The sequence below is a fragment of the Zootoca vivipara genome, chromosome 1 (genome assembly GCF_963506605.1).
Source record: "Zootoca vivipara chromosome 1, rZooViv1.1, whole genome shotgun sequence".
Lineage (NCBI taxonomy): Eukaryota > Metazoa > Chordata > Lepidosauria > Squamata > Lacertidae > Zootoca > Zootoca vivipara.
In genome coordinates this window covers 9,585,770-9,611,657 of record NC_083276.1, presented here as the reverse complement: position 1 = coordinate 9,611,657, position 25,888 = coordinate 9,585,770, and the positions used below count along the sequence as shown (strand labels likewise).

At 46.6% G+C, this 25,888-nt stretch overlaps 1 protein-coding gene across 4 annotated transcripts in view; it reads right to left on the bottom strand.

The window, feature by feature from the left end:
* Positions 1-25,888, bottom strand: part of SYNE2 (spectrin repeat containing nuclear envelope protein 2) — a 233,425-nt gene that overhangs the window by 168,465 nt on the left and 39,072 nt on the right. For all 4 annotated transcript variants that reach the window (XM_060271444.1, XM_060271437.1, XM_060271442.1 and 1 more), the window contains exons 8-23: positions 23,361-23,557; positions 22,917-23,017; positions 21,133-21,234; positions 19,068-19,205; positions 17,333-17,497; positions 16,597-16,709; positions 13,566-13,722; positions 10,076-10,172; positions 8,655-8,842; positions 7,483-7,647; positions 6,671-6,790; positions 3,781-3,942; positions 2,677-2,811; positions 1,943-2,098; positions 1,159-1,376; positions 35-110 (exon numbers count right to left, since the gene is read on the bottom strand). In XM_060271444.1, coding sequence (XP_060127427.1) covers positions 35-110; positions 1,159-1,376; positions 1,943-2,098; positions 2,677-2,811; positions 3,781-3,942; positions 6,671-6,790; positions 7,483-7,647; positions 8,655-8,842; positions 10,076-10,172; positions 13,566-13,722; positions 16,597-16,709; positions 17,333-17,497; positions 19,068-19,205; positions 21,133-21,234; positions 22,917-23,017; positions 23,361-23,557 — 2,290 coding nt within the window. The remainder of the gene's footprint in view (positions 1-34; positions 111-1,158; positions 1,377-1,942; positions 2,099-2,676; positions 2,812-3,780; positions 3,943-6,670; positions 6,791-7,482; positions 7,648-8,654; positions 8,843-10,075; positions 10,173-13,565; positions 13,723-16,596; positions 16,710-17,332; positions 17,498-19,067; positions 19,206-21,132; positions 21,235-22,916; positions 23,018-23,360; positions 23,558-25,888) is intronic.

Genomic DNA, 25,888 nt, shown 5'->3' with positions numbered 1-25,888 from the left:
AAGGAAACTCTAGGAGCATATCCAAACGTCTTACCCTTTCAGTTGAAAACCCATTGCCAGGATTAAGAAATGATGTCTTCTCTCCATTGGCAGAAGCAAGGGCAAACTCTCTGGATTAAAATAACAACAACAACATCAGCTTGGTACAATGCAAAACAAAACAATTCCTGTATTGCAAGGGGTTGGACTAGATAGCTGGCCCTTGGGATCCCGTCCAACTCTACAATTCTATGATTCTATGAAATGACAATGGCATTTTTTCATTTATTATGTTCATCAGAGGTTTACAATCCAGGCATCAATACGCTGAAAACAATAAGCTCTGAATAACATTTTTAAATCAACACAGCTACATGAAAAGTACAGTTGCCCAAAGAGCAGAAGAATTGCTATGAGTATAGGGTGCTAAGGATAAAATATTTGATATGTAATACGGTCCACACGCACAATCCCTGAAAATGGAACGCGGAGTTTCCCAAAGTCCTGCAGCCAAAGTATAATTCCATGCACTCACCCGCGAATTAAAATTTGACATAACTGTCCGTACACCCGAAAATATTTACTTCCACAGCCAAATTACATCTGGCAGACAGTTGTGTGGTTCTTCCACCCAACAGCTGTTGTTGGTTTTGGGGGGAATAAAATGGGTTGGAAGTTTCAGGACCCTGGAGAGCTCCAAATGAGCAACTTGCTCCAATAAAGAGTGGAAGCAGACTTCTTAAGCTCCTGCTCTCAGCCTCTTTCTCTCTCAGGCTCCACCCTATTGTGACTAACTAATTATTGAAGGGCCAACCTGCTCATCTCCAGATCAACACTCCTCCTCCATTCCTTGGTGAGCTCCTGGTGGGGGCGTTTGGTTCCTGGGGCTCAGCGTAAGGCACCCTGAGGATCCATGCTCTGACCCTACAGATCCAGGAGGTTTTTTCCTGGGACTCATGTTCCTTAGCCTCAGCTAGTCTAGCTCCTTTGCTGGAAAGTCTGCAGCCCCCGACCCAGAGTCTTGGCTGCTGCTGGACCCTGGCATCATGAAGGATAATGCATATAAAAGCGAAGAAGGACCCGCCTTCTGTGGATCACCTGTTATCTGTTTGCAACTGAACACAACCATCTGGGAAGCCCCCATGAAGCAGTACCAAAGTGCCCATTGGCAATACCCACCCTCTCTTGGGTGGATGGCTATCGGCTGCCATAGACAACAGCTCGCTGTGAACAGCCGAAGCATGCCTCTGAAGCTCTTCCTTCTTCCGCTCGTATTCTACAACCGGGGTCTTTTTCTCAGCCTGCTTTTCTTCCTCCGTCATGTTCTTACTCATGGTTTTCAGGGCTTGCAAGGAAGTGTGAAGCTCGCCCAGGACACCTTGCTGAGAAAATATCGCCTAAACAGATAGAGGAATACAAGAATCACACTTTTCGATGATTTGTCAAGACACACCTCTTTACTCTGACTTTTTGATTGGGTGGGTGCCCACCCTCTCCCTGCATTAATACAAACTGCTGCAACTTGGGCCTGTCACTTTCCCCTAAGCTGTTTTGTGGTTTCGTTTCATGATTCTGTAACTTGTTCTGATGGTGACATTTCTGGGACCATTCAGTGAAGGGAGGGCTAAAAGTACTAAAACAAAACTGCCTGCAGCAGTTTCTTAAGGCAACCCACATCTTGAGAATCAAAGAGAGAAGAATACAGCCGTACCTTGGAAGTCGTACGGAATCCGTTCTGGAAGTCTGTTTGACTTCCAAAACGTTCGAAAAACCAAAGCGCAGCTTCTGACTGGATGCAGGAAGCTCCTGCAGCCAATCGGAAGCCCCATCGGACGTTCGGCTTCCAAAAATCGTTTGAAATCCGGAACACTCCATTCCGGGTTTTGACCGTTCAGGAGCCAATTTGTTTGGGAGCCAAGGCGTTTGAGATTCAAGGTACAACTGTATTGGTTTTATGCAATACCTCATGTTCTGCAATGAGCCCCTTCGTCTTTCCCGCATTGAGCAGCTTCTTTTCTTTCTTTATTTGCTTATTGAGTTTTGAAAAAGCATTATTCAGCTTCCCTCGTTCGATTTCCATTTTTAAATCAACATAGGATACGATTTCACAGCGAACTGCCTGCAGAATATGGGACACATGTTCAGAAACGACGGTAACAAACAAAACAAGCAGGTTAAGAGGGGTATTTTGGAAACAAGACTGGTTCTACCCCAACCATCTTCCAGGGAAATCAATTTATTGTTTTTTATATCCCAGCTTCCCTCCCCCAAGGAGATCAAGATGGCATGTGTGGTTCTCCCCCTACTCACTTAATCCCTGTGAGGTAGTTTAGGCTGAGAGGCAGTGACCAGCCTAAGGTCACCCAGTGAACTTCCTGGCCAAGAGGGGAATTGGACCGAGAATACAAAGACCTTCAGAAAAGTCCACTGCACATGTAGCCAGTGCATGAAGGAAAGTGTGGGACCATGCCTACTAGGGCCACACACCCGACACCCGTGGCCATCCAGTGAGGCTTATAATCAACCTCAATCTTGAACCCAGGTCTCCCTGGACCAAGCTGATAACTAGCTCCCACATCACACCAGCTCTGCAAAAAGGCCTTTAGAGCATCACACCTAACACACACAAAAAACACATTCCCAAGTGGCTTCTCTGTGATTAAAATGACTCTTGCTCTCCCAGGTACATTTTCTCACCTCCCATCTCTCACGAACGTCTTTGCTCTTTTCCTCCACCGCTGCCTTTTCACGAGCAGGCAAAATGTCTTTCAATTGTTCTGCCGCTCTCAAAAACCTGCGGAGGATGCTGGTATCCAAGATGCTAAAAGCTTCCTGCAAGAAGGGGGAGGTAGGGGGGGATATAGCCTAAGATTATAGAATAATAATAAAAACACACTACCTGTCTAAAAATAGATGAATGCCGAGGACGGGGGGAGAACCAAAGTGGTAAGCTCTGTAACTCCTGTCTGTCCGTCCGGATAGCCAATGGTCAAGGATGGTGAAACCTTTCCAAGCTGGCAGTATTACAGAGCTATACAGAGCTGTGCCGGGGTTGAAAGGCAAAGGAACCGATTTTGAAGGAGTTCACTGAGCCCATCGCTGGGGGACAAAGAACCCAATCTTATCCAGCACGACTGTTTGTGGCCCGTTCCTCACACCCAGCATCACCAAACAGCATATTCAGGCAATGAACTCCTACTACAGTTCTAACATGGAAAACGCCATTTTAATTTCGCTTCCAAAGAGCCCTCAACTTAGCATGGACCCAGGGCATTGTGGGAGGCAAGTTAAAATGGCGCCTCCAAGCTACCTAGTGCTGATCAAAATGTCAGTTCACCAAGCCCCACTCATTTAAGGAGGCTTTGCCCTACCTTGTTTACCACTTGTGACAACAAGGCCATCACTGCTACAACTAGGGTTGGACAAGAATTTTGCCTGGTCTGTATTTTCAATTGGACCAACCAAATTCACACCTCCTGGACTAAGATATGGATCAGAATGTAATTACCCTTTCAGATTTTGCCCTTCTCCAAATTTTGTGATACATGCCAAAATGCATTTTAATAATGTGCATTTTGCAACAAAAATGCTTTCAGAAATGTGTACGTTAAGATAAAATACATATTTAAATACAGCATTTCATACAGATTTTTTTCCCAATGGACACATTAACGTGGAAACAGAATACAGCAGACTTATAAACAAACACATGTGAAACTGACATGAACCGGAAATGATCCATCTCCATCCATCCCTAAACACAAGATGAATTATGCGGTAATCAGTAACGGTTTGCCTCACCTCGTGTTTCGAAACTGGTCCCTCGGGCCTGGTCTTTTGGCCAAGGATTTGCATAGCTTTTAAAATACACGCTTCAAGCTCCTTGTGAGCATCTTCGAAATTTAGCTTAACCTCTTCTTCTGATAAAGACTCGTCCGGTGATAGTGAATCGGCATCAAGAGTCTAGGAAATAAAAAAAAGAGGTGGGAAAACAATGGAAGCTGCCGTTTCACATTTTCCAGTAAAAATTGGTTTTTTGAGGAAACTGTCTTTCCAGATAAGTTAAGGCAGGATGATTTGCTCACTCCCTCAATAGTCATGGCCTGAAAGCTTCTTCTGTTGATTCTGGTCTCTGCAGGGGTTCAAACCCACTTCAAAAAGAAAATAGATTGGCATATAGGGCAGCATCTTGTAAAAAGGCTGGCTGAGTTCAGATGCATATACAGTGGTACCTCGACTTACGAAGACGTCTTTGTAAGCCGAGGTTTTCAGTTGTTGAAGTGCGCTGTTGGCGCATGTGCGAAGTGCGATTTTGCGCTTCTGCGCATGCGCCGACCGTGCGCGCAGCTCTGCACGCACGGTGAAAAGACTTCCGGGGTTGTCAACTTCGGAAGTCGAAACCTTCGGAAATTGAAGCGTTCGGATGTCGAGGTATGACTGTAGAGGCTATGTGTGGCCTTGATTCAGGATCACACACACACACCCGGTCTCGTCGACTAGACAAACCTCTCCTGAACCTGGGTTTAGTGGGATCCATGGACTGGCCATAGGTTCACAATGGGCCTAGAAATTTAAATGTGTTTACCGTGTTTCCCCTTTTTTAATACGTAGTCAAAAAGTAAGGCATGGCAGGGTTTTTAATCGTTTGAGAAACGTAAGACATACCCCGAAAATAAGCCATACTTCCGCAACGTGCGGAGCAAGACCACCTAGCACCCCAGCCAGCTAGCGGGACCCAGTACGCCGGCCGCAACAGGAGGAGGAAGCCTGCCGGGTTGGGTCAGTGCCCAGAAGCGGCGGCTGCTGCTGCAGCACCGATAAAGCGTGCAGCAGTGCCGCACGGAACACTGAGGGCACAAGCCAGCAGGACCCAGCTCCTGCAATGCCGGCCGTGGCAGGAGGAGGAAGCCTGCCAGGTCGGGTTGGCGCTCGGAAGCGGCGGCGGCTGCAGCGCTGACAAAGCGCGAAGCAGCACCGCTCTCCCTCTCTGTGTGGGTGTCAGTCTCTTTCTGTGTGTGTGCGCGCACGTCTCTCTCTCTCTCTCTCCCCCGTGCGTCTTTCTCTCTCCCCCCCCTGTGTGCGCGTCTTTCTCTCTCTGTTTGTGATCGCGTCTCTCCCCCCCCCCCCCGACAGAGAAAAGGTGCCACGCAGGTTCCTCTTCGGCTCGTCATTCAGCTGCCCCAGCCTCCTCGCCGAGAGCTGACGCCGCTCCTCTCCTCCTCCTTCCCCCCCTCCTTCCATTGGTCCGTCAGTTGGGGTTGCGCGCGCCAGAGCCACAGGCCCAAGCCTCGTCCCCCTCGCGCTTCCCTCACTAACATCTTGGAGCTGGACGGGTCCCGGCCTCCCTCCTCATTCCCCGGCCAGCGTGAGAGAGCCCGGGGAGCAGCCTCTATACCTCCGCGTGCACACACACACGGCCGCCGCTGCCTTCGAAGCCATGGCAGCAAGCGCCAAGCCAAAGCAGGAGGAGAAGCACCTAAAGCTGCTGAGGGAGATGAGCAGCCTCCCAGTGCTCCCACCCAATCGCGAGTGCTTCGACTGCGACCAGCGCAGTCCCACCTACACTGACATGACGGTGGGCAGCTTCGTGTATACCTCCTGCTCCACCTCACAGAGTGAAGTCCCCCCCGTCCCCCCCGTGTGCACGTCTGTCTCCTAGGCAGGTGGCCATCCAGCCTCAGCTTAGAAGCCTCCAAGGAAGGAGAGCCCTTGATTCAGGATGGGGGAGGAGGGGAAACGGAGAGAATAGAAGAGGCAGAAAATGCGCGCGGGAGAGAGCGCCAAGTTGTACCGGCACTTAAATAAAAAAAGACACCCCCTGAAAATAAGCCACCGTATGCTTTTTTGAGGAAAAAAAGTTGTAAGACGGTGTCTTAAAAAGGGGGAAACACGGTAGGCCTGAACTGCATATCATAAGAGCATAAGAACTGCCCTGCTGGTTCAGACCAAGGGACCATCTTGCTCACCAATTTGCTGGCATAGTACCCAACCAAATCCCTATGGAGAAAGGTAAAAAAGGTAAAGGACCCCTGGACAGTTAAGTCCAGTCAAAGGAGACTATGGGGTTGCAGTGAGGGAGCTGGAGTTTGTCCACATGTCCCGCATGTGGCCGAGCATGACTAAACTGCTTCTGATGCAACGGGACACCGTGACGCAAGCCAGAGCACATGGAAACGCCATCTACCTTCCCACCACAGGGGTACCTATTTATCTTACTTGCACTGGTGTGCTTTCAAACTGCCAGGTTGGCAGGAGCTGGGACAGAACAAACGGGAGCTCACTCCATCACGGGGATTTGAACCACCAACCTTCCGATCGGCAAACCCAAGAGGCTCAGTGGTTTAGACCACAGCGACACCCGCGTCCTTTACCAATGGAGGATCCACAAAGAGCACACAAGCACAACAGTGCTGCTCATGTACTCTAGCAACTGGCATAACACCTAAGAACTTGAAAGGTGTGTTTATAAATCATGACTTGTAGCCATGAGCGTCTTAGCAACTTCAGAGGTCAAGCCTAAACTCATTTGCCACTGCAGCACCAATGCAAATGTATCTGTGGGGCCCAAAAGCAGGGGTGGCCTGCCCAGAAGATGGAGGGGACCCCACTCTCCTGCTCCCGCTGTGCACGGTCATTGCACATTCATAGACTTTTGAACCACCAAACTGGAAGAACAAGGGCTCTTAAGAACCTCCTCTGAGCTGTCCACCGCAGGGTCATCTGGTTCTGCTGTTGTGGGAGAATCCATTTTTCCATTACGGCCAGCTGCCAGCTTCACCTCTTCCTCTTGCATTCCCAGCAATCTCATCTCCTAGGGACATAAAACGTCATTTGTCATTATCCCCCAATTATTCAATTTATACCAAACACCAATTAATGACTGGTGTTATCAACAATTCTGATAAAAAATAAAAAACCTCGGTTGAGTCTCACCCTAAAATTTATCAGTACATTTGATTCTGTTTTCTTTGTTTAGGTCTTAATGGGGACCATGGTTTTCTCTCCAATACAGGTGTCAAATTAGTATAGCAAAGGAGGAGTGGGGAACCTCTAACCCGCCAGATATTGCTGAACTACAACTCCCATCAGCCCCAACGAGTATGGTCAATGGCCAGGGATGATGGGAGTTGTAGTTCAGCAAAACATCTGGAGGGCAAAAGGTTCCCCAGGCTACCTTAAAAAGAAGTATCATATTAAGAATGTTCACTGTTCTTATCTTGTATGTGTTTGGACCTTTCATGGGGCTGTCACAGATAAACTGTAACTTTGTGCATATCAAGGCCTTTTGGCCTCATTCTTTACTAATTTACAATAAAAAATAAAATCTGCTGAGGATTAATGCCTCATGCATCTGAAGAAGTGTGCTCCAGTCCATGAAAACCTATGTTACAATAAATCTGTTTGCCTAAAACAATATTCCATGTTGCATTTTTATGCTTATCGATATCTTAAAGCTATGAACAACTCCACAAGGCTTTTAAAAAAAAATCTGCCACAACTCACAAACTGTGTTTTCTTTATAAGCTTAGCCCATTTTCTGTTCAGTTTCTTCAGCTCACTGGAAACGGCTGAACCCACTTCCTCGTTGCAGGATTCGATCAAAAAGTTCCCTGCTTCGTTGACAGATCCGTGCCGGGAGTTCCAGGCAGCCAACACTTCTGTGGGAACCTAGTACACAACACAACACAACACAGTAAGCCCGCATCTCTCATGCATTTGACGTGGGCGATTTCAACCACACACACTTGGCTACATCTCCCTATACTAGCGCCTCTCTCTCTTCCTCTCTTCCGCCTTTCCACAAACATGTGCCTTCCCAGGGCAAGTCCCGCTCGGCATGGTAGCTTTGGGAGTGGCGGAGATGGTTTCGCAAGAACTCACAAGGCAATCCAACTTCCCGCAAGGGCAACTGATTTTCGGGGTTGGTGTGTTCTGCGACAAGCAGACAGAGTGCAATGAGATTGAGTGTTTGGTGGGGGAGAGAGAGGCTCAGTTATTTTCATTGTACACAGGCTGTACATTAATAATAAAGGTGTTGTTGTTATTATTATTGTTGTTGTTATATCTGCTGCTCCCACCCGCCAATGGTGCCCTCACCGTGATCAACTCCGGCCCCAAAACCTATACCTCCACTGTGGAAGGACGTGTGGATCCAGAATTGGCCTCCACAGTCACTTACAGACTCACCGTTAAAACCGTGTTTATGGAAGTATAAATAGAATAAATTTATTATTTATATTATTTATATGAATAATAAATTATGATGATGATGACTCGGCTAAGAGTGATCGCCAAAGCAAGAAGCAGCAGCAGCTTGCAGGGTGCACCAAAAAGGACTTGCCCGGGAAGAAAGGCAGAGAGCTTGAAAGCTACTTTTGGGCCAGGTCTACTTGCAGCTTCCAGATTTCCTCCGACCTCTGATCCTTTCCCTTTCCAGCTGCCTTATAGAATGCAGCTGGCTAACCTTGGAGCGGCTTTCTCTTCCTCCCATAGAGTTGGACTTAAACACATTTCCCACCTACAGCTCAGAAGGCAATTTTCGTGTATAACATGTGAGCCTTTGAACCAAACTCCTGCATATAACGTTGAGTTGGCTGTCCACCGCTCACAATACTTCCCCCCAACCGTAAAGTGTGTGAATCAACCGTAAGAGTCAGGAAGAAATGCAAACATACATTCGGAGGGTGCTCTTTCCGTGTGTCTTCCAGCCACGCCTGCAGCAAGCGGGTGTTCTCCGTATAGGTGTCCCAGGACGACAAAATCTTCCGCAAGGTCGCATTCACGTTGTCAATGTACTCGTTGCATCTGGAAACCTGAGATTCTACCATCTTAAATAATTTACTTGCATCCTCGGGATCAGCTCCTAGAATGTTAAATAGCGATGCTGTCATTACCCATTGCTACGGTACTTGCCTTTGCCCTGATACGCCAACTCGACTGCTTCAGTCAGAACTGGCACTTAATAACTGCTGCATAATATTTGTTTCAAAATCGATTTTTGGAACTTTGGAACTCCCTGCCTATTGACATCAGGCAGGGGCCTTTGTTGTGCTTTTTTCAGGAATTGCTTACAACATATATATATATATATATATATATATATATATATATATATATATATATATATATATATGGCAAGCTTATCCAGACATGTAGAAGGAACTTGTGCTTTATTTTTTTAGCTATTGTTGATTTTAACCATCTTTTAAATAATTTTAATACCTGTCTTTAGCTTTTTTTTTAATAATAGTTTAAATTTTATATTTATGTAAACATTTACAGTGGTACCTCTACTTATGAATAACTCTACTTACGAATGTTTCTTTCTACTTACGAATGGAGCTCCATCCGCCATCTTGGATGCGGTTTAGATAGGATTTTTTCTACTTACGATTTTTTAGATAGGGTTGCTTCGACTTACGATTTTTTTCTCCCAATGCATTCCTATGGGATTCGACTTACAAATTTTTTCGACTTACGAATGTGCGTTCGGAACGCATTAAATTCGTAAGTAGAGGTACCACTGTAGAGCGGTGTGTTGGTTTACAACTGAGCAATATACAGTGGTGCCTCGCTTAACGAATGCCCTGCTTAACGAAAATTCCGCTTAACGAAAGGTTTTTTCTAGCGGAGGTTGCCTCGCTAGACGAATTCGTTTTATGAAAAATTAGTCTAGCGAATCACGGTTTCCCATAGGAATGCATTGAAATTCAATTAATGCGTTCCTATGGGCAAAAAAAAATTCAACAAAAATTCAATGCTTTCCTATGGGATTCGCTAGACGAATTTTTCGTTATAAGAAAAGACCCGTGGAACGAATTAAATTTGTCTAGCGAGGTACCACTGTATTAAAAAAATCTTAAAATAAAAAGAAATTACAGCAGAGCAACGAGACTGGTTCCGATCCTAGTTCATTATCACAAAATGACACAATGTGAGTCACCATTATGCCCTTTTTACAGATGGGAGAACTAAAAATGGAAGAGAGCAACTTGCCAAAGCCAGGATCTGCTCGGTGAATACTGGGCCTAAGATTTCAGCAATACAAGATGATAGGAGTCTAGATGGAGGGGTATTTATGCTTTTGAGGTCTTACCCAGATTAGAAGTGGCCATGATCTTGTTCTGGTTCTCTTTGCATACTCGAAATGTGGTTTCCAGCCGACTAAGAAATCCTTTTTCTTCAATAAAACCCTGCCCACACAAACAAAAAGTAAGCAAAAAGATGGATTAATTTGAAAAATGCTTACTGGTACAGAGATTTGGAGATGATCGAGTTTGCGATTTAAAAAATAAACAAACCATTACTTTATGTCTGTTTAAAAAAATTATTGAAGCGCACCTTACTGGCTCAATTATTTTGCTCTGCATCTTCTTTGGATAATTGCTTTTGCAATGCAGAAGGAGAGTTTGGAGGACTGACTGCTAATTGTCACCTTTGTTTATTGATTATTATTATCTGGCTTGTTATACATTTTACAGATACTGTTGCATTTGTACATAAGCCACAATGGCAATCGGTAAAATAAAGTAAGAGAAGAATGGAATATTTTGGTTCCTAGTTGGAAGGAAAATCCAACTAAAAAACAAAATATTGTTGAATTGGTTTGGCATCCCCTCGCTTTTCTCTATCATATCACCTATTTTATGAGTTACAGGTAGGTAGCCGTGTTGGTCTGACGTAGTCGAAACAAAAAATTTAAAAAAAATCCTTCCAGTAGCACCTTAGAGACCAACTAAGTTTGTCATTGGTATGAGCTTTCATGCACACGAAAGCTCATACCAATGACAAACTTAGTTGGTCTCTAAGGTGCTACTGGAAGGATTTTTTTAAATTTTTGTTTCGACCTATTTTATGCATTGCAATGGTCAGGTTGAGTCTTATCATCATGAAGGACGTGGTATTTACACCCCAACTCAGACATGTCAGTCATGTGGGCTTCCTGCCTAAAAGGTACAGTGGCTGATATATAAACAGTGATGTGTTTTCACCGCTTGCTAAAAACAAAACAAAACTTGTTTTCCCAGGATTCTGCTGACCACTGATAGCAGCTGTCCCTTCATTCTTTGTGAGACTGCGGCTGTTTCTAATGCTCTAAGGCAGAGGTGAGAACCCTTTCCTCAGCCCAAGCTCCGCGTTCCCTTCCGGACAATGTCCTGAGGCCCATGGGCCAGTGATGGCTGTGGCCAAAGCCAAAAGTACCTGCAGCAGACCATGTAAATTTTACCTTTCTGCGGTAGGCCAGTTTTGACACACACAGACACATTCGCCCCTTTCTTATGCTCACTCGAAATAAACAACAGGCATTATCAGGATCCAGGAACAGATTTCAGCTAGGCAAAAATTATTGGGGTGTAAGGAAGGTCTTGGGGGGGTGGTCTGTGGGTGTAATTTTGAGGGGTTCCGACAGCAAGGTCTAAGCAGGGACAATTGGCTCCTAGGCCTGAAGTTCTCCACCCCTGCTTCAGGGTACTTTAATATTTTTTAATACAGTGGTACCTCGGTTTAAGTACACAATTGGTTCCCAAAGTCTGTACTTAACCTGAAGCGTACTTAACCTGCCCTAGAGCAAACTTTCCCATTGAAAGTAATGGAAAGTGGATTAATCTGTTCCAGATGGTCTGTGGAGTACTTAACCTGAAGCGTACTTAACCTGAAGCGTACTTAACCTGAAGCAAACTTTCCCACTGAAAGTAATGGAAAGTGGATTAATCTGTTCCAGACAGGTCCGCAGAGTACTCAACCTGAAGCGTACTTAACCCAAAGTATGAGTGTAATTGGTTCTGGAAGTCCGTACTTAACCTGAAGCGTACTTAACCTGAAGCGTATTTAACCTGAAGCGAACTTTCCAATTCAAAGTAATGGAAAGTGGATTAATCCGTTCCAGTCGGGTCCGCGGAGTACTTAAACTGAAAGTACTCAAACCGAAGTGTACTTAAACCGAGGTATGACTGTACTGTGGCAAAATGCCTCAACATTAGGTAGATAGGTAGGTAGGTAGGTAGGTAGGTACCCTGTTTCCCCGAAAATAAGACATACCCATAAAACAAGCCGTAGCAGGATTTCTAAGCATTTGCACAATATAAGCCATACCCCGAAAATAAGACATAGTGATAGGCGCAGTTCTGGAGGGCGCCAAGGAAGAGGCGAGGCTGGACGCGTAATAAAAAATAAGACATCCCCTGAAAATAAGCCATAGTGTGTCTTCTTGAGGAAAAATAAATATAAGAGTGTCTTATTTTCAGGGAAACACAGTAGGTAGGTAAAAGGAGGTGTAGAAATGTTTGGCCACCTCATGAGAAGAGAAGAATCATTGGAAAAGACCCTGATGTTGGGAAAGATTGAGGGCACTAGGAGAAGGGGACGACAGAGGACAAGATGGTTGGACAGTGTTCTCGAAGCTACGAACATGAGTTTGACCAAACTGCAGGAGGCAGTGCAAGACAGGAGTGCCTGGCGTGCTATGGTCCATGGGGTCACGAAGAGTCGGACACGACTAAACGACTAAACAACAAAAAGAAATGTTTTAAATCGGGGAGGAGGGCCACTTTGGGCCAGGGAGCACTCAGCCTTCTGCAGGGTCACCCATCTGCCAAATCACATGATGTTTCACGATATCAGGGGCATCTTATGATGTCAGGTGCAGAGAAACTTCAAGCCACAGCTTCAGAGAATGAATTGGATTCCTCCTTTGCAGCTGCCTTTTGAATTTAGTGCCCCCTCAGGGCGCTCATGATTCCCTCTCTGCAGCCGCAGCTTCAATTCCGTACTTTTTGACTTCAAGCCGTGGCTGCAATTCTAGAAAGCTTTTATACCCTTTCTGAACAAACAGGACAAACCCATTCAAAACTTTGGCAGGTGTCACGGACGGTTTGATACAGAGTGCGGAGGAGAGAGCCTTCCCCCGCCCCCGCCATCGGCCCTCAATAAATGCTTTGGCACATCAAATTGCTGTCAGGGTTAAAACCTTGCAAAAAAAAATTGCCTAGGCTTCCTTCATGGAGGGAGGGGAGGGGAAATATGGTCGTTTCCCCCGCAAACAGCCTTCTGCTAACAAATTGCAGTTTTGCAGTGACATCTGCTGGACGCTCAGACCACATCATAATGACGCCTGCAAAAAAAAAACCCTTTTTTGTTTAGGCAGCCGTACCCAGACACAAAATTTTATTCTTAAATTCTGTTGATTTATCTGTATTTGAATAATTTTTATTATGTCTACTTGCTTTCAAAGTTTGTTAATTTAAGTGGTGCTTTCATAAAGACACACACTTTATGTACACCATTTAGAGGTATACTTGTTTTATTAAGCGGTCTACACATTTTGTCAAATAAATAAATGTACCGTTTTTATTCCAGCCTGAAAGCTGCTGAATTCAACAACTGCGGCTTCGCACCCAAAAGCTGGGCAGCTGCACTATTCAATGGGCATAGAGCACTTCTTAGCCCCATTTTGCAGATGAAAGCAGGGAAGGACTGAGGCTTTAGCATTTTTGAATGGGAGGACATCCTGATTCATGCCACAATCTCTCGGCCTCTGTTCTACGAAACTAGCCAGCCAGCATATGGAAACAGTTTATGATGCTTACATTCCAATCTGACAGCAGCGACTCCACATTCTCCTTGGTCCCATGCTTGATGTGCCAGATGTTAAGCTTAGATACCAGTTCCTTCAAGATAGCCGAGCAGAACAATTGGTGGTACTCCATAAGATTGCTGAAATCTGCAAGCTGGATGCTGCTGAACCTGAAAGGAAACCCAACATCCTGATTAAGAAATAAGGCAAAACCCGTAAATGTGGCCGGCACCATGCAAGAGATGCTGCATTCGCAAGCACCTCAAAAACCTACACTGGCTCCCAGTACGTTTCCGAGCACAATTCAAAGTGTTGGTGCTGACCTTTAAAGCCCTAAACGGCCTCGGTCCAGTATACCTGAAGGAGCGTCTCCACCCCCATCGTTCTGCCCGGACACTGAGGTCCAGCGCCGAGGGCCTTCTGGCGGTTCCCTCGCTGCGAGAAGCCAAGTTACAGGGAACCAGGCAGAGGGCCTTCTCGGTAGTGGCACCCGCCCTGTGGAACGCCCTCCCACCAGATGTCAAAGAGAAAAACAACTACCAGACTTTTAGGAGACATCTGAAGGCAGCCCTGTTTAGGGAAGCTTTTAATGTTTAATAGATTATTGTATTTTGATGTCTGTTGGAAGCCGCCCAGAGTGTCTGGGGAAACCCAGCCAGATGGGCAGGGTATAAATAATTTATTATTATTATTATTATTATTATTATTATTATTATTATTATTATTATTATTATAAAAGTCTGGGTGCCATTTTTTTGCACCTGGCTGACACTCGAGGATTACTGAAATGTTTGTGCTTTGACGTCTCAAAGTATTTTTTAAGGATAGACGATATGTTAAGGAGCTTAACAATAAAGAGTCAAGTGTTTTGAAAACTGAAGTATGGAACCAATATTTTTATGATCAACATCAAATTAAACATGCATTAACGATTTCTGCTAAAAATGTGATATTAACAATGTGCCATTTACATGAATTGCATATTAGTCCATGCTGATCAAAATAATAAATAAAAAGTGTTGCCGACCCCCCGGCAGTGGCGACTAGACATTCTGTTATGGCGCCCACAACCCAGGTCCCAGAAGCCGTTTGGCTCCTAGCTTTTCTATCCCAGTTTCTAACACTGATTGGAATGTGCAATTATATTAATGGGTGGATAAAGCTGTTCTGCATTTATCTGCGAGGCTGGGGGACAATTACGTTGAATGGCCCGCAGAAAAGTGAAATGCGGACGTTATGGTGCTACCACATGGTAGAGCTCCTGCCTTGCATAAGAATATGTCACAGAAGGGTGTTGGCTTCTCCCGAGTAAGCACTCCACACATCCTCTGGATTTTTCAGAGTTTTATTGTGCATGCTATATACAGTGGTGAGATGTCTCAAATCATGTCTGCTCTGCATGGGGCAGAAGCCCGCAATCGCATCTCGTGGGCTCTGACCCCTCTTTTAAGACTGGGCATCCAAACGCCCCTCCTCCTTGCTCTACGGGTCCTCCGTGTTCCCAAACCAGGCTCCTGAGGTGCCGTTCTACTTACTCCCTCCTTTCCAGCCCCTGCTGAAGCTAGCTCCACCCCTGCTTCCCTTCTCCCAGCCTGGAGCTGAGCCTCCAGGACTCTGCAGAGCCCTGGACCCTTCTTAACCCTTCCTGTTCCTGGTTTTCCCTCCCAGACTTGCTGCTGCTCTCCCATCTGGTGGAAGTAAGCAGAGTGGGCTGCTCTCTGCAAGCCCTCTCTCTTACATAATATAAGAAGAGCCAGCTGGATCAGGCCAATGGCCCACCTAGTCCAGAGTCCTATCCTCACAGTGGCCAACCAGACACCTGCAAGAGACCTCTCCCCTCCTGTGGTTTCCAGCAACTGGAATTCAGAAGCACGACTGCCTCTAAACGTGGGGACAAAGCACAGGCATCATGGCTAGTTGCCACTGGTAGCTGTATCCTCCCTGAATTGGTCCAGTCCTCTTTTAAAGACATCCGAGGTCAGTGGCCATCACTGCCTCCTGGGGGGAACGTGCTCCTGTCTGGGCAGAGGAGGGATGGTGGAGACCGCCTGCCCATCCCGACCCTTCCAGGGAGGGGGAAGAGGGAGGCAGTATAGATTTACAACAGGGGTTTGGGGGAGGTAGCAGCTCAGAGGCAGATGAGGAGGAAAGCTGGGAAATCATGGGAGAGCCAGAGCAACACCCGGCTGACACGTTGTCATTAGAAAGCATCCCAGACCCTCCATCTCCCAGAACCCGGCGAGCCTTAAAAGTAGGAGAGCAAAGAGCTCAAAGACAGAGGGCACTTAGTGGCACCCGACAAATGAGAAAGTGGGAGAGACGGGGGGTGGAGATTCACTCAGGACAATGTCATTATCCAAGAGGCTGGATTCTATAACCTCTCTCTGTGAAGATTGAAATAAAAAAGGACGGTAAGAAACTTTCCCTTGTCTTTATACTTTCCTGGGCAACCAGCTGGGAGCAGCTGGGAGCATCCTGACAGCGCCATAGTTTAACTATGCACTGCATAAAGCCTTTCATCTGTCCCAAATTTTGCAACATTCAGCTCCACGGGACATCCATGAGTTCTAGCGCTATGAGTAACGGAGGAAATCTTTTCTCTAGCCGCTTCCTCCAGGCCATGCGTTATTTTGCAAACTTCTACCACGTCACCTCTTACTTGCCTTTTCTCTAAACTAAAAAGTCCGAATGTGGAAGGTCCCAGATTCCGTCCCTGGCATCTCCGGGCAAGGCTGGGAATTGCTTCCTATCTGGAACCCTGGAGAGACACTACTGGTTTGGATAGAGAGCACATTTATAACTCCGTCTTTCCTCCAAGGAAAGGGGGCATACATGGTTCTCTCTCTCCCCAACTAACAACCCTGTGAGGCAGTACAGGCTGAGAGAAAGGGGCTGGCCCAAGGTCACCCAATGGGCTTCAGGGAGGAGGGAGGATTTGAACCCAGGCTTCCCGAAGTCCCAGTCCGACACTGTAACCACTACACAGCACACTGGCTCTGAACGCAGCCACCTAGGCTGATAAGAGGAATCTGACAGTGACAAACCTTCTTCTCATCTCTTCTAGTTTCTGCGGCGGCACCAGCGGCAAGCCTGCCTCATCTGTGTTCTCAAAGGACTGCAGCGTCTCCAAGCATTGTTTGAAACGGTCCATCAGGCTCTGAAAGAAGAAGCATCGCTCCATTCACATATTTTGCACCATCATAGGGGGAAACAGCCATATGCTGTGGCCAGCTCTTCCCAGAGTTAATTTGACACTGGATTCCCCACCCTTGTGGTGTAGACCACCGTTTTTGCCAAACTTGGGTCTCCAGCTGTTTTTGGAGTTCCCATCCAAACAATCAGTTCCCCTCATCCCTGACCACTGGTCCTGCTAGCTAGGGGTGATGGGAGTTGTAGTCCAAAAACAGGTTTGGGAAACCCTGGCGTAGACAGGTATAAGGCAGCTTCCTATGTTCCAAAGTTGTTGCTTTTGAATGAATTTCTCCTTGTCAATTGTGAGCATTACAACGGAAAGGGCATGGCAAACCACACTGTAGCTGCAGAATCATGGAAGGTGCAAACCAGCACTACGTCTGTGTGCCTGTGTTTGTGTAGCAAAGCTGAGCATTTAAAAAAAAAATATTTTCAGTTTTATACATTTCAACAATTTTACAATCATTTTAACATTTCGAAAGTCGACTTCCTTCCCCCTCTTTCTGCAGTTCCTTTAATTTATTGTTTTATATTTTCTACACGAGCGTATGTATTTTTAAAAATCCTGTTTTGTTTTCCGTAACCAACCTGGGTGGACCTCATTTTTCCTTCTAGGGCAGCCATGGTTTCACAGGGGTCTTGAGAATCCAGTAGATCTTCCGCCAGCTGGCGTTCTACCTCTTGCAGCCAGGACTCGATTGCGTCTAGAGGTGGAGGCAATAAACCATCCAGCTTTGTTTTCCATTCATTCATCTGGGAAGGCAAGACACAGGTGTACACAAAAGGTTCTGTATTTGCTTTTACACACACACACACACACACACACACAAGCGCACGTTCAAGTTAACAAACAAACTAGGCTATTAAACCAGGTTGGTCTGCTCCATTCTCGCAGTGCACAGGTAGAAATGTCTAGGAAGGCTCACATGTCATGACGCTTACAAAATGTGTGAGATGCAGACAGTTCTGCAGAACCCAGAATACGTCGGTTTTATTGCTGAAACGGTTTTTGGCGGGGGCAACCACTCAAATTTAGAGGGAGGGGAAGCACCTGCTGGCCTGATGCATATCACCCAAAAATCTACCAGTATTGGCATGGTGCTATAGATGCCCAGTCGGACTGGCTGAGTCCAACGAGGAAAGGCTGAAGGGACTGAGTGTTTTTGGCCTGGAAGTGAGAAGCCTGGGAAGGAGAGACAACAGCACTCTTCAAATCCCTGAAGGGCTGTCACACATCAGAGGGCAAAGGAGACTCTTGAGAGTCCCATGGACTGCAAGAAGATCAAACCTATCCATTCTGAAGGAAATCAGCCCTGAGTGCTCACTGGAAGGACAGATCCTGAAGCTGAGGCTCCAATACTTTGGCCACCTCATGAGAAGAGAAGACTCCCTGGAAAAGACCCTGATGTTGGGAAAGATGGAGGGCACAAGGAGAAGGGGACGACAGAGGATGAGATGGTTGGACAGTGTTCTCGAAGCTACGAACATGAGTTTGACCAAACTGCGGGAGGCAGTAGAAGACAGGAGTGCCTTGCGTGCTATGGTCCATGGGGTCACGAAGAGTCGGACACAACTAAACGACTAAACAACAACAACTTGTCCTCTGTCACCACAGAGGAAAGAACTGCATCCCATGGGCTCTAAGTTACAGGTGGACAGATTTTGGTTGAACACTAGGAAGAACTGCCTTGATGGGAAGAGTGATTCAGCAATGGAACCCATTGCCAAGAGGGAGTGTGGCTCTTCTCTTACTGAAGATTGTGGAGAAGCAGAGAAGTCATCTCTTGGGAATTTCTAGGTCTGAACGTCTTGCATGGAGCAGGGGGTTGGGCTAGCTTAGGGGCGGGGAACGTCTTTCAACCTGAGAGCTGCATTGCCTTAGGAACAACCTTCCATGGGGCACATGCTACAAGCAAAAGTGGGTGGGCCGGGCAGAAGGAAGAGATTTCTGCACACGCTTCTCTCCATCAGGCAAGCAAAGGACTTCATCACAATTGAAGGCGACATTCCAGTTAAGCCAAAGGATACGAGAGGGACATGGAGCAGGGCCAGTGAGAGGTGAGGGGGTCTGGGAAGAGTCCCAAGGGCCAGATGGAAAGGCCTGGGGGGCCACATTCAGCCTCCGGTCCTGGGGTTCCCCAACCCTGGACACAACAGGCAACAGTGTCCCCTGAATCACTATGAAGCTGTGATGCCCTATTTGCACCACGCTTGGAAAGCGCAAAGAAGCATTTCCTGGCCCATCCCACCATCCTAGACATGAGCAAAAGACTTTCCCATCGGCAGCATAAACTGCAGTTGCCACAAAAATATTTCCAATGACCTGAGAGGTTAGGCTGTCCCATGTGTCTTTCATCTTTAGATAATCCCCGCCTGGCTCCGATGCTTTTCTTTTAGATGTCAGGAAGGACTGAAAGGCCTTTTTCTCCGTGTTAAATGATTCCATAAATGATAACATCTCCTAGGAATAATTTTTTTTAAAAAAAAAAGAAATTCAGTTTCGGAAACATTTAAAACAGGATTAGATCAATAGACAGAAGATAGATCTATCAACAGCTATAATAGTCAAGAGCAGGGGTCCCCAAACTAAGGCCCGGGGGCTGGATGCGGCCCAATCGGCTTCTATATCCGGCCCGCAGACGGTCCAGGAATCAGCATGTTTTTACATGAGTAGAATGTGTCCTTTTATTTAAAATGCATCTCTGGGTTATTTGTGGGGCCTGCCTGGTGTTTTTACATGAGTAGAATGTGTCATTTTATTTAAAATGCATCTCTGGGTTATTTGTGGGGCATAGGAATTCATTCTTTTTTCCCCTTCAAAATATAGTCCGCCCCCCCCCCCAAGGTCGGAGGGGCAGTGGACTGGCCCCCTGCTGAAAAGGTTGGCTGGCCCCTGGTCAAGAGTTGAAGAACAGCCCTGCTTGGCCAGGTCAATGACCCATCTTTTTCCAGCATCCTGTTCTCACACTAGCCAACCAGTTGTCTCCCTGCCTGCAATTTCCAGCAACTTGTATTCAGAAGCATATGGACTCTGACATTCTGTTGTGTTCAGGTCCTGATTGTGTGCTTTTTTTGTCCTCCTGCTTCCAACTCACTAGCCTTTTCTTCCCCCAAAGATATCCCACAAGCTAGTGTAGGTTTAGGACCAGAGTTTTCCTTCTCCTCCCGATCTGCTCCAATACTAGGCAGACAATGCTAAGCTAGATGGAACAGGGGTCTGGCACAGTTTCCTATGTTCCTATGAAGGCCACTAGATGGCTCAAAAAAGGGGACACAAGAAATTAACACAAAAGCCTATCAGTGCCTACATTGGCTCAGGGAACCTCCAGATTCTACACCCACCTACGCTGCCAAAGGCAGAATGCCAGTTGCTGAGAATCACAGGCTGGCAGAGTGCCACTGCTCTCATGTCTAACTTGCAGGCTTCCCACACACATCTGTTTGGCCAGTCTGTGGACAGGGAGGGGCTCTTGGCTTGATCCAGCAGGCTCATCTTATGCTATTGGGGTGCAATCATGGGTGAGACGCGGGAGTCACTGTAGTCTAAATCACTGAGACTCTTAGGCTTGCCAATCAGAAGATCAGTGGTTCGAATCCCCGTGACAGAGCGAGCTCCCGTTGCTCTGTCCCAGCTCCTGCCAAGCTAGCAGTTCGAAAGCACATCAGTGCAAGTAGTTAAATAGGTACCACTGCGGCGGGAAGGTAAACGGCGTTTCTGTGCACTCTGGTTTCCGTCACGGTGTTCCATTGCGCCAGAAGCGGTTTAGTCATGCTGGCCACATGACCCAGAAAGCTGTCTGGGGACAAACACTGGCTCCCTCGGTTTGAAAGCAAGATGAGCGCCACAACCCCATGGTCGCCTTTGACTGGACTTAACCGTCCAGGGGTCCTTTACCCTTTTACGCTATTGGGGCGCAATCATGGGTGAGGGCTGCAAGAGGGATGTTCTTATGTTCTTATCAACAGCAACTAGTCGCAGTGGCCATGTGCTACCTCCAATGAGTGGGACAGGTCCTGCTTGCCGGCTTCCCAGGGGCATCTGTTTGGCCACTGCGAGAAAAGGATGCTAGACCAAGTAGAGAACTGTCTGGTTCAACAGAACTTGTCTCCTGTTATCATAAAGTTATGCTTATACTGTATTTCCCACGACTAACAAGCCCCTTGGAGATTTCCGACTCATACATTCCAATATGCAGAAGTTTGACGCTTTTATAAAACTGAATGAGTACATTGTTGTTGTTTTTTTCTTTTGGCGGAAAAAACAGTTCCCAAAAGACAGAACACTGAAACTTTGTTTTACAAATGACACACACACAAAAAATCACCTTCAGTTATTTACCTTGCAATTGCTACTATCTCTGAAGATGTAAGTCCACAATGTTACTTACTTGGAACTTCTCGTAGAAGGGCATCGTTTCTGTCTCCGACAACAACCTTGCTAACTTCTTTTCTTGAGCGTTCAGCCAACTCAAGGTCTGGTTGACTTTCCCCTGGGAAACCGAACAGAAAGTTGCCATTTTTGTTTTCTTTTTTATCGCTCCTCCTGACAATTGCAGTTTGCATTGTTGCAAGAGAAGGGACCTTGTCAAACATATTCCCAAGGCTCTTTCCCTTTGCAAACTGCTTCAGTGCAAACCTAGGGAAACAAATGCAACAATCCAGCAGTATTTTGGAAGAGGTTTACTGTATTAGCTTTGCTTTAGTTCTATGTTGCCTTTAATGCACATGCTGTTTTTTTGGAAGTCGGTTTGAGGTTTTTTTGTAAAAAAAGAAAGAAAAGACAAACGAGTTCAAACAAAAACGATGATTTCCAGTGAGTCCCCGTTTGTAGAAGGCTCTCCCCAGAGAGTCTCGACTAGCACCTTCATTTTAGACCTTTGGGAGCCAAGCAAAAACATTACCCTTCAACCAGGCATTGCACTGATTAACATCCTATATCCTTTTAAATGTGTTTGTGGAGGGGGGAGTTATTGGTTGCTTTTGCTTTTATTATGTTTTTTATATTGTATTTTTTTCCTTTAAAAAAAAATATATTTATTGAAATTCCGATCAAAAGCAAACAACTAAAATACATACAAACAATAAACAATAATATATATAAACAAAACAAATTCATGTCTCCTTATCCACTATATACGGTACTGCTAACAGTTAATAATAAGGATTCTAATTGCCAAAAATTGGAAAAAAGAAGAAATCCCTACTATCAGAGAATGGCAAGAAAAGGTGATCAGTTATATCGAATTGGCCAAACTAACAAATTCAATTAGAGGGGGGAATATTCAAAAATTCAAAAATAATTGGGGGGGAAATTGGAGACTATCTAACAAAGCTTGGGTTTATTTCCAATATTCTGTAAAGATCCCAAGATGAAAAGTAAAAGAAAGCAGTACAATGGTGGGTAAAAAAGATTAACCTGGGAGGAAGACAAGTGGAAGTCAATATAGGTAAGAATCATTCGTAATTAATAGAAGTTATTACAGTGTTCATGGTTATGACAAGATGAATTGTATTAGGTAATTGATTTTGATTTTATATTGTATTTTTATGTTGTGAATCATCCCAAGATCTATGGATGAAGGGTGGTATGCAAATTTAATAAATGATAATAATAATAATTATAATAATCCCTTGGTCAAGGTTAAGAGTCAGGGAATATTACATCTGCAAGAGCTATCTGTGCTATGGGCTACTCTCTTTTTTTGGTCCAAGAGCTACATCACCCTTAAGCCAGGTTGCCAGTAGTGGGCGTGACCCAAAGTGGGTGTGGCCAACCCACACATTTCCCCATGCACGCTTACCCAGGCACGCATACACAAGCACACATTCCATTGATTTGTGCAGATCTGCTGAGAAGAGGGGGGGTTCTTTTCCTTGTTCCATTCATCAAATGATCAATCTGACGATCGATCGGGAAGAGGACAATTCCCACCCTCTCAGGTTGTTGGATTCCTGTAACCCCAGCACTGGGTCTACTATTTATTCATTTACTGGAAGAACCTTGGGCACAAGGGGGGGGGGGAAATGTTTTGAGGGGTCGACAGATCAGGCCCCTGAACTGGGGTCAGTTTCCCCTACTATAGGGATGCTTAGAGAGAACTCAAGTCTTCGGATTCCAAAGCAAACAGGGAACTTATGAGGCTTGGCCCCCAAACGAAATAGGTCACCATACCTGCATCTCATCTTCAGCCACAGGTAGACTTTTGAAATACTGCAGAAACTGAGCCACGTATGTCATGATGGATTTCTCATCTGGACTGACGACATCGACATCTGTAAAATGCCAGAAGCTATTAAAACATCTCAGCACCGCAAAAGGGAAATGAGGCGGTCTTTCAGATATTTGGAGCCAGAGTCCTTTAGGGCTTTCAACAACGTCCACATGAAAGACACGCTAGAAAAGAGTCAACATGTGAACAAAAAGTTTCCTGTATTATGAAAGCACCCGTTTAGTCATCTCAATCTGCTTGGTCATATTCATTTCCATTCACGGATTTTGGTACACTATCTAGCACATTGATATTGAAAGCAGGCTCAAAAATTGATGCCCGCGAAAACACCACCGACGCTGTTATGACTGGAGACACTCCGTTCTCGGGCACAATGGAAGGTTTACCGTCAGGTTCAAGCAGCCGGGGTACATTGAGTTCTGTCTCTGCAATTTCGAAGGCCTCCTCCAGGTTCTCTTTGTTGGGTCTATCTTTCGCTCTCTCCACGTCTACCAAGTCCGGCCTCAAGGCGTGAATGATGGCCAAGAATGCCAACCCGTTTCTCCAACTGGATTTGAAGTCTGCAACGCTGATGGAGCCATGCCTGTGCCCAAAAACACACCCACCCAAATGTCTCTTCAGTTATTCCTGTAAGCAGTGATGCCGCGCTACCAACCATGCAAGTGACTCCCCCTCCCACCAGCACCCTATCAGCACCCTATCTATTTTTGCAGCCTGGCACAAGTATAACACTGTATCGTAACAACAATTAAGGGACGGGTAGCAAACTGTAGAGGGACCCAGGTGGCGCTGTGGGTTAAACCACAGAGTCTAGGGCTTGCTGATCAGAAGGTCGGCGGTTCGAATCCCTGCAACGGGGTGAGCTCCCGTTGTTCGGTCCCAGCTCCTGCCCACCTAGCAGTTCGAAAGCACCTCAAAGTGCAAGTAGATAAATAGGGACCGCTCCGGCGGGAAGGTAAACGGCGTTTCCGTGCGCTGCTCTGGTTCGCCAGAAGCAGCTTTGTCATGCTGGCCACATGACCCGGAAGCTGTCTGCGGACAAACGCCGGCTCCCTCGGCCTATAGAGCGAGATGAGCGCCGCAACCCCAGAGTCGGACACAACTGGACCTGATGGTCAGGGGCCCCTTTACCCTCTCCCACCCAGAAGCAAAAAAGGGAGAGCACAGCACGACAGGCAGTGACGCTGCCCGCTGTGCTCCACCTCAGCCTGCTCGGCTGAAGCGAAACGGCAGCGGCGGGAGCAAAGCTGCCTCCGTCAAGGGAAACCTGGAGCTGGACCTGGGCTAACTTCAGCCCACACTCCTTAAAGTCACAGCGAGCACAGCACAGAACGTGCTGCCCCACAATGCTCTGCGGCACTTCATTTGCATGTGGGCTGAAGTTAGCCCAGGTCCAGGTTTCTCTCGACGGAGGTAGCTTTGCTGCTGCTGCCTCGTTTTAAGTCACTGCTGCCGGTAAAGGAGCGGGCGAGGCAGAAGCACAAGCGTCCACACCTCCTGGGGGGATCCTGGCCACGTCATCGCCAGCCAGCCAATTGAGTGGCTGGGGGTGGGGGGGGCGTGGCTGGCATGCCCCCCCCTAGTTTTGATCCTGGGTAGGCCCATGATGCTAACCAGGGTTCCCCCAATTAACCAGAGGTTGAAGTGAGTTCAAAAATGCTGGTTTTGGGGAGAACCTTGAAGGCCTTAAAAGGGGGTTTGACAAATTAATGGAGGACAAGGCGATCCATGGCTACGAACCATATTGGTATCACTAAAGCAGAATTATCTCCACTGCTAATGCACAATTATAGTATCTAAGACATGTTGAAGAATATATACCTGCCCTAAATGAGCAGCCTGGCAGGGAAGGGGCTCAGTTTTAAGAATGGGAGCCATTATATTATACTTTCCGCCCGGTGGCAAATCTATTTCGAGGCAATTACAGATAACGTTTGAAAGAAATGTGCCCCAGTGACTTCCTACAGCACATTTCTTTCCTAGAAAATGCAGCCATGCCGAGAGACGCAGGCGTGAGTCACAATGAGCGCTGACATAAAAACGGGTTGTGTATTGTAGATATGCAGGAAGGAGGACAAAGGCTAAGGCTGGGCATGGCGGGGTGAAATCAGCGGCCTCACTTGTTCAGAATGTCAGGGTTTGTTGGCAGAGCAGCCAGCATCGGCCGAAACTCACTTGAGGAGTGGAAACCACTGAACTTGTCAGACTTTCTCTTTGTTCTTTGTCCTGTTATTCAACTCCACCACTGTTGACCAAATCAAATTAAAAGTTTTTTGGGCTAGGCTAAGGAAAGCTCCTTGGCCCCACTGACCAGCCTACGAGATCAGGCTGCTCTCTTTGGGGAAGGGCTGTATGTAGGTCAGCGGCACGGCACACGTCTTGTCTGTAAACGGTCCCAGGTTCGAATCATGGCGTCTCCAAGAAGGGCCGATACAGACTGCCAAAATTCTGCCAGTCGGTGTAGACAATACTGAGGCAGATGGACCACTGGTCTGATTCAGTAGAAGGTAGCTTTGCATGCCATCCTGTATTTATATCAACGATGAGGACTAGAATCTCAATCTTGTTTTTAAAGCAAGTGCCATAACCTAGTGGCCGAGCATCTGATTTGCATGCAGGAGTCCTTGGGCACAACCCACAACATCTGCGCCTCCAGCAGCAGCAGCAGCAGCAGCAGCAGCAGCAGCAGCAGCAGCAGCAGCAGCAGCAGCAGCAGCAGAGGAGTAGCTGAGCCAAATGCAGAGCAGGTAAAACTTTTGTTACCACCTCCCTGCTCTGCTCTGCTACTACTCCCCGCCCCCTGCCCTCCGTAAGGCAGAAGAGAGATTCAGGACAATCCCTGGAGGACATTGCCAACCCCCAGCACTGAATGGGGTGGGGTGGTGGGGTTAAAGGGGGGAAATTGTCGGTTTCA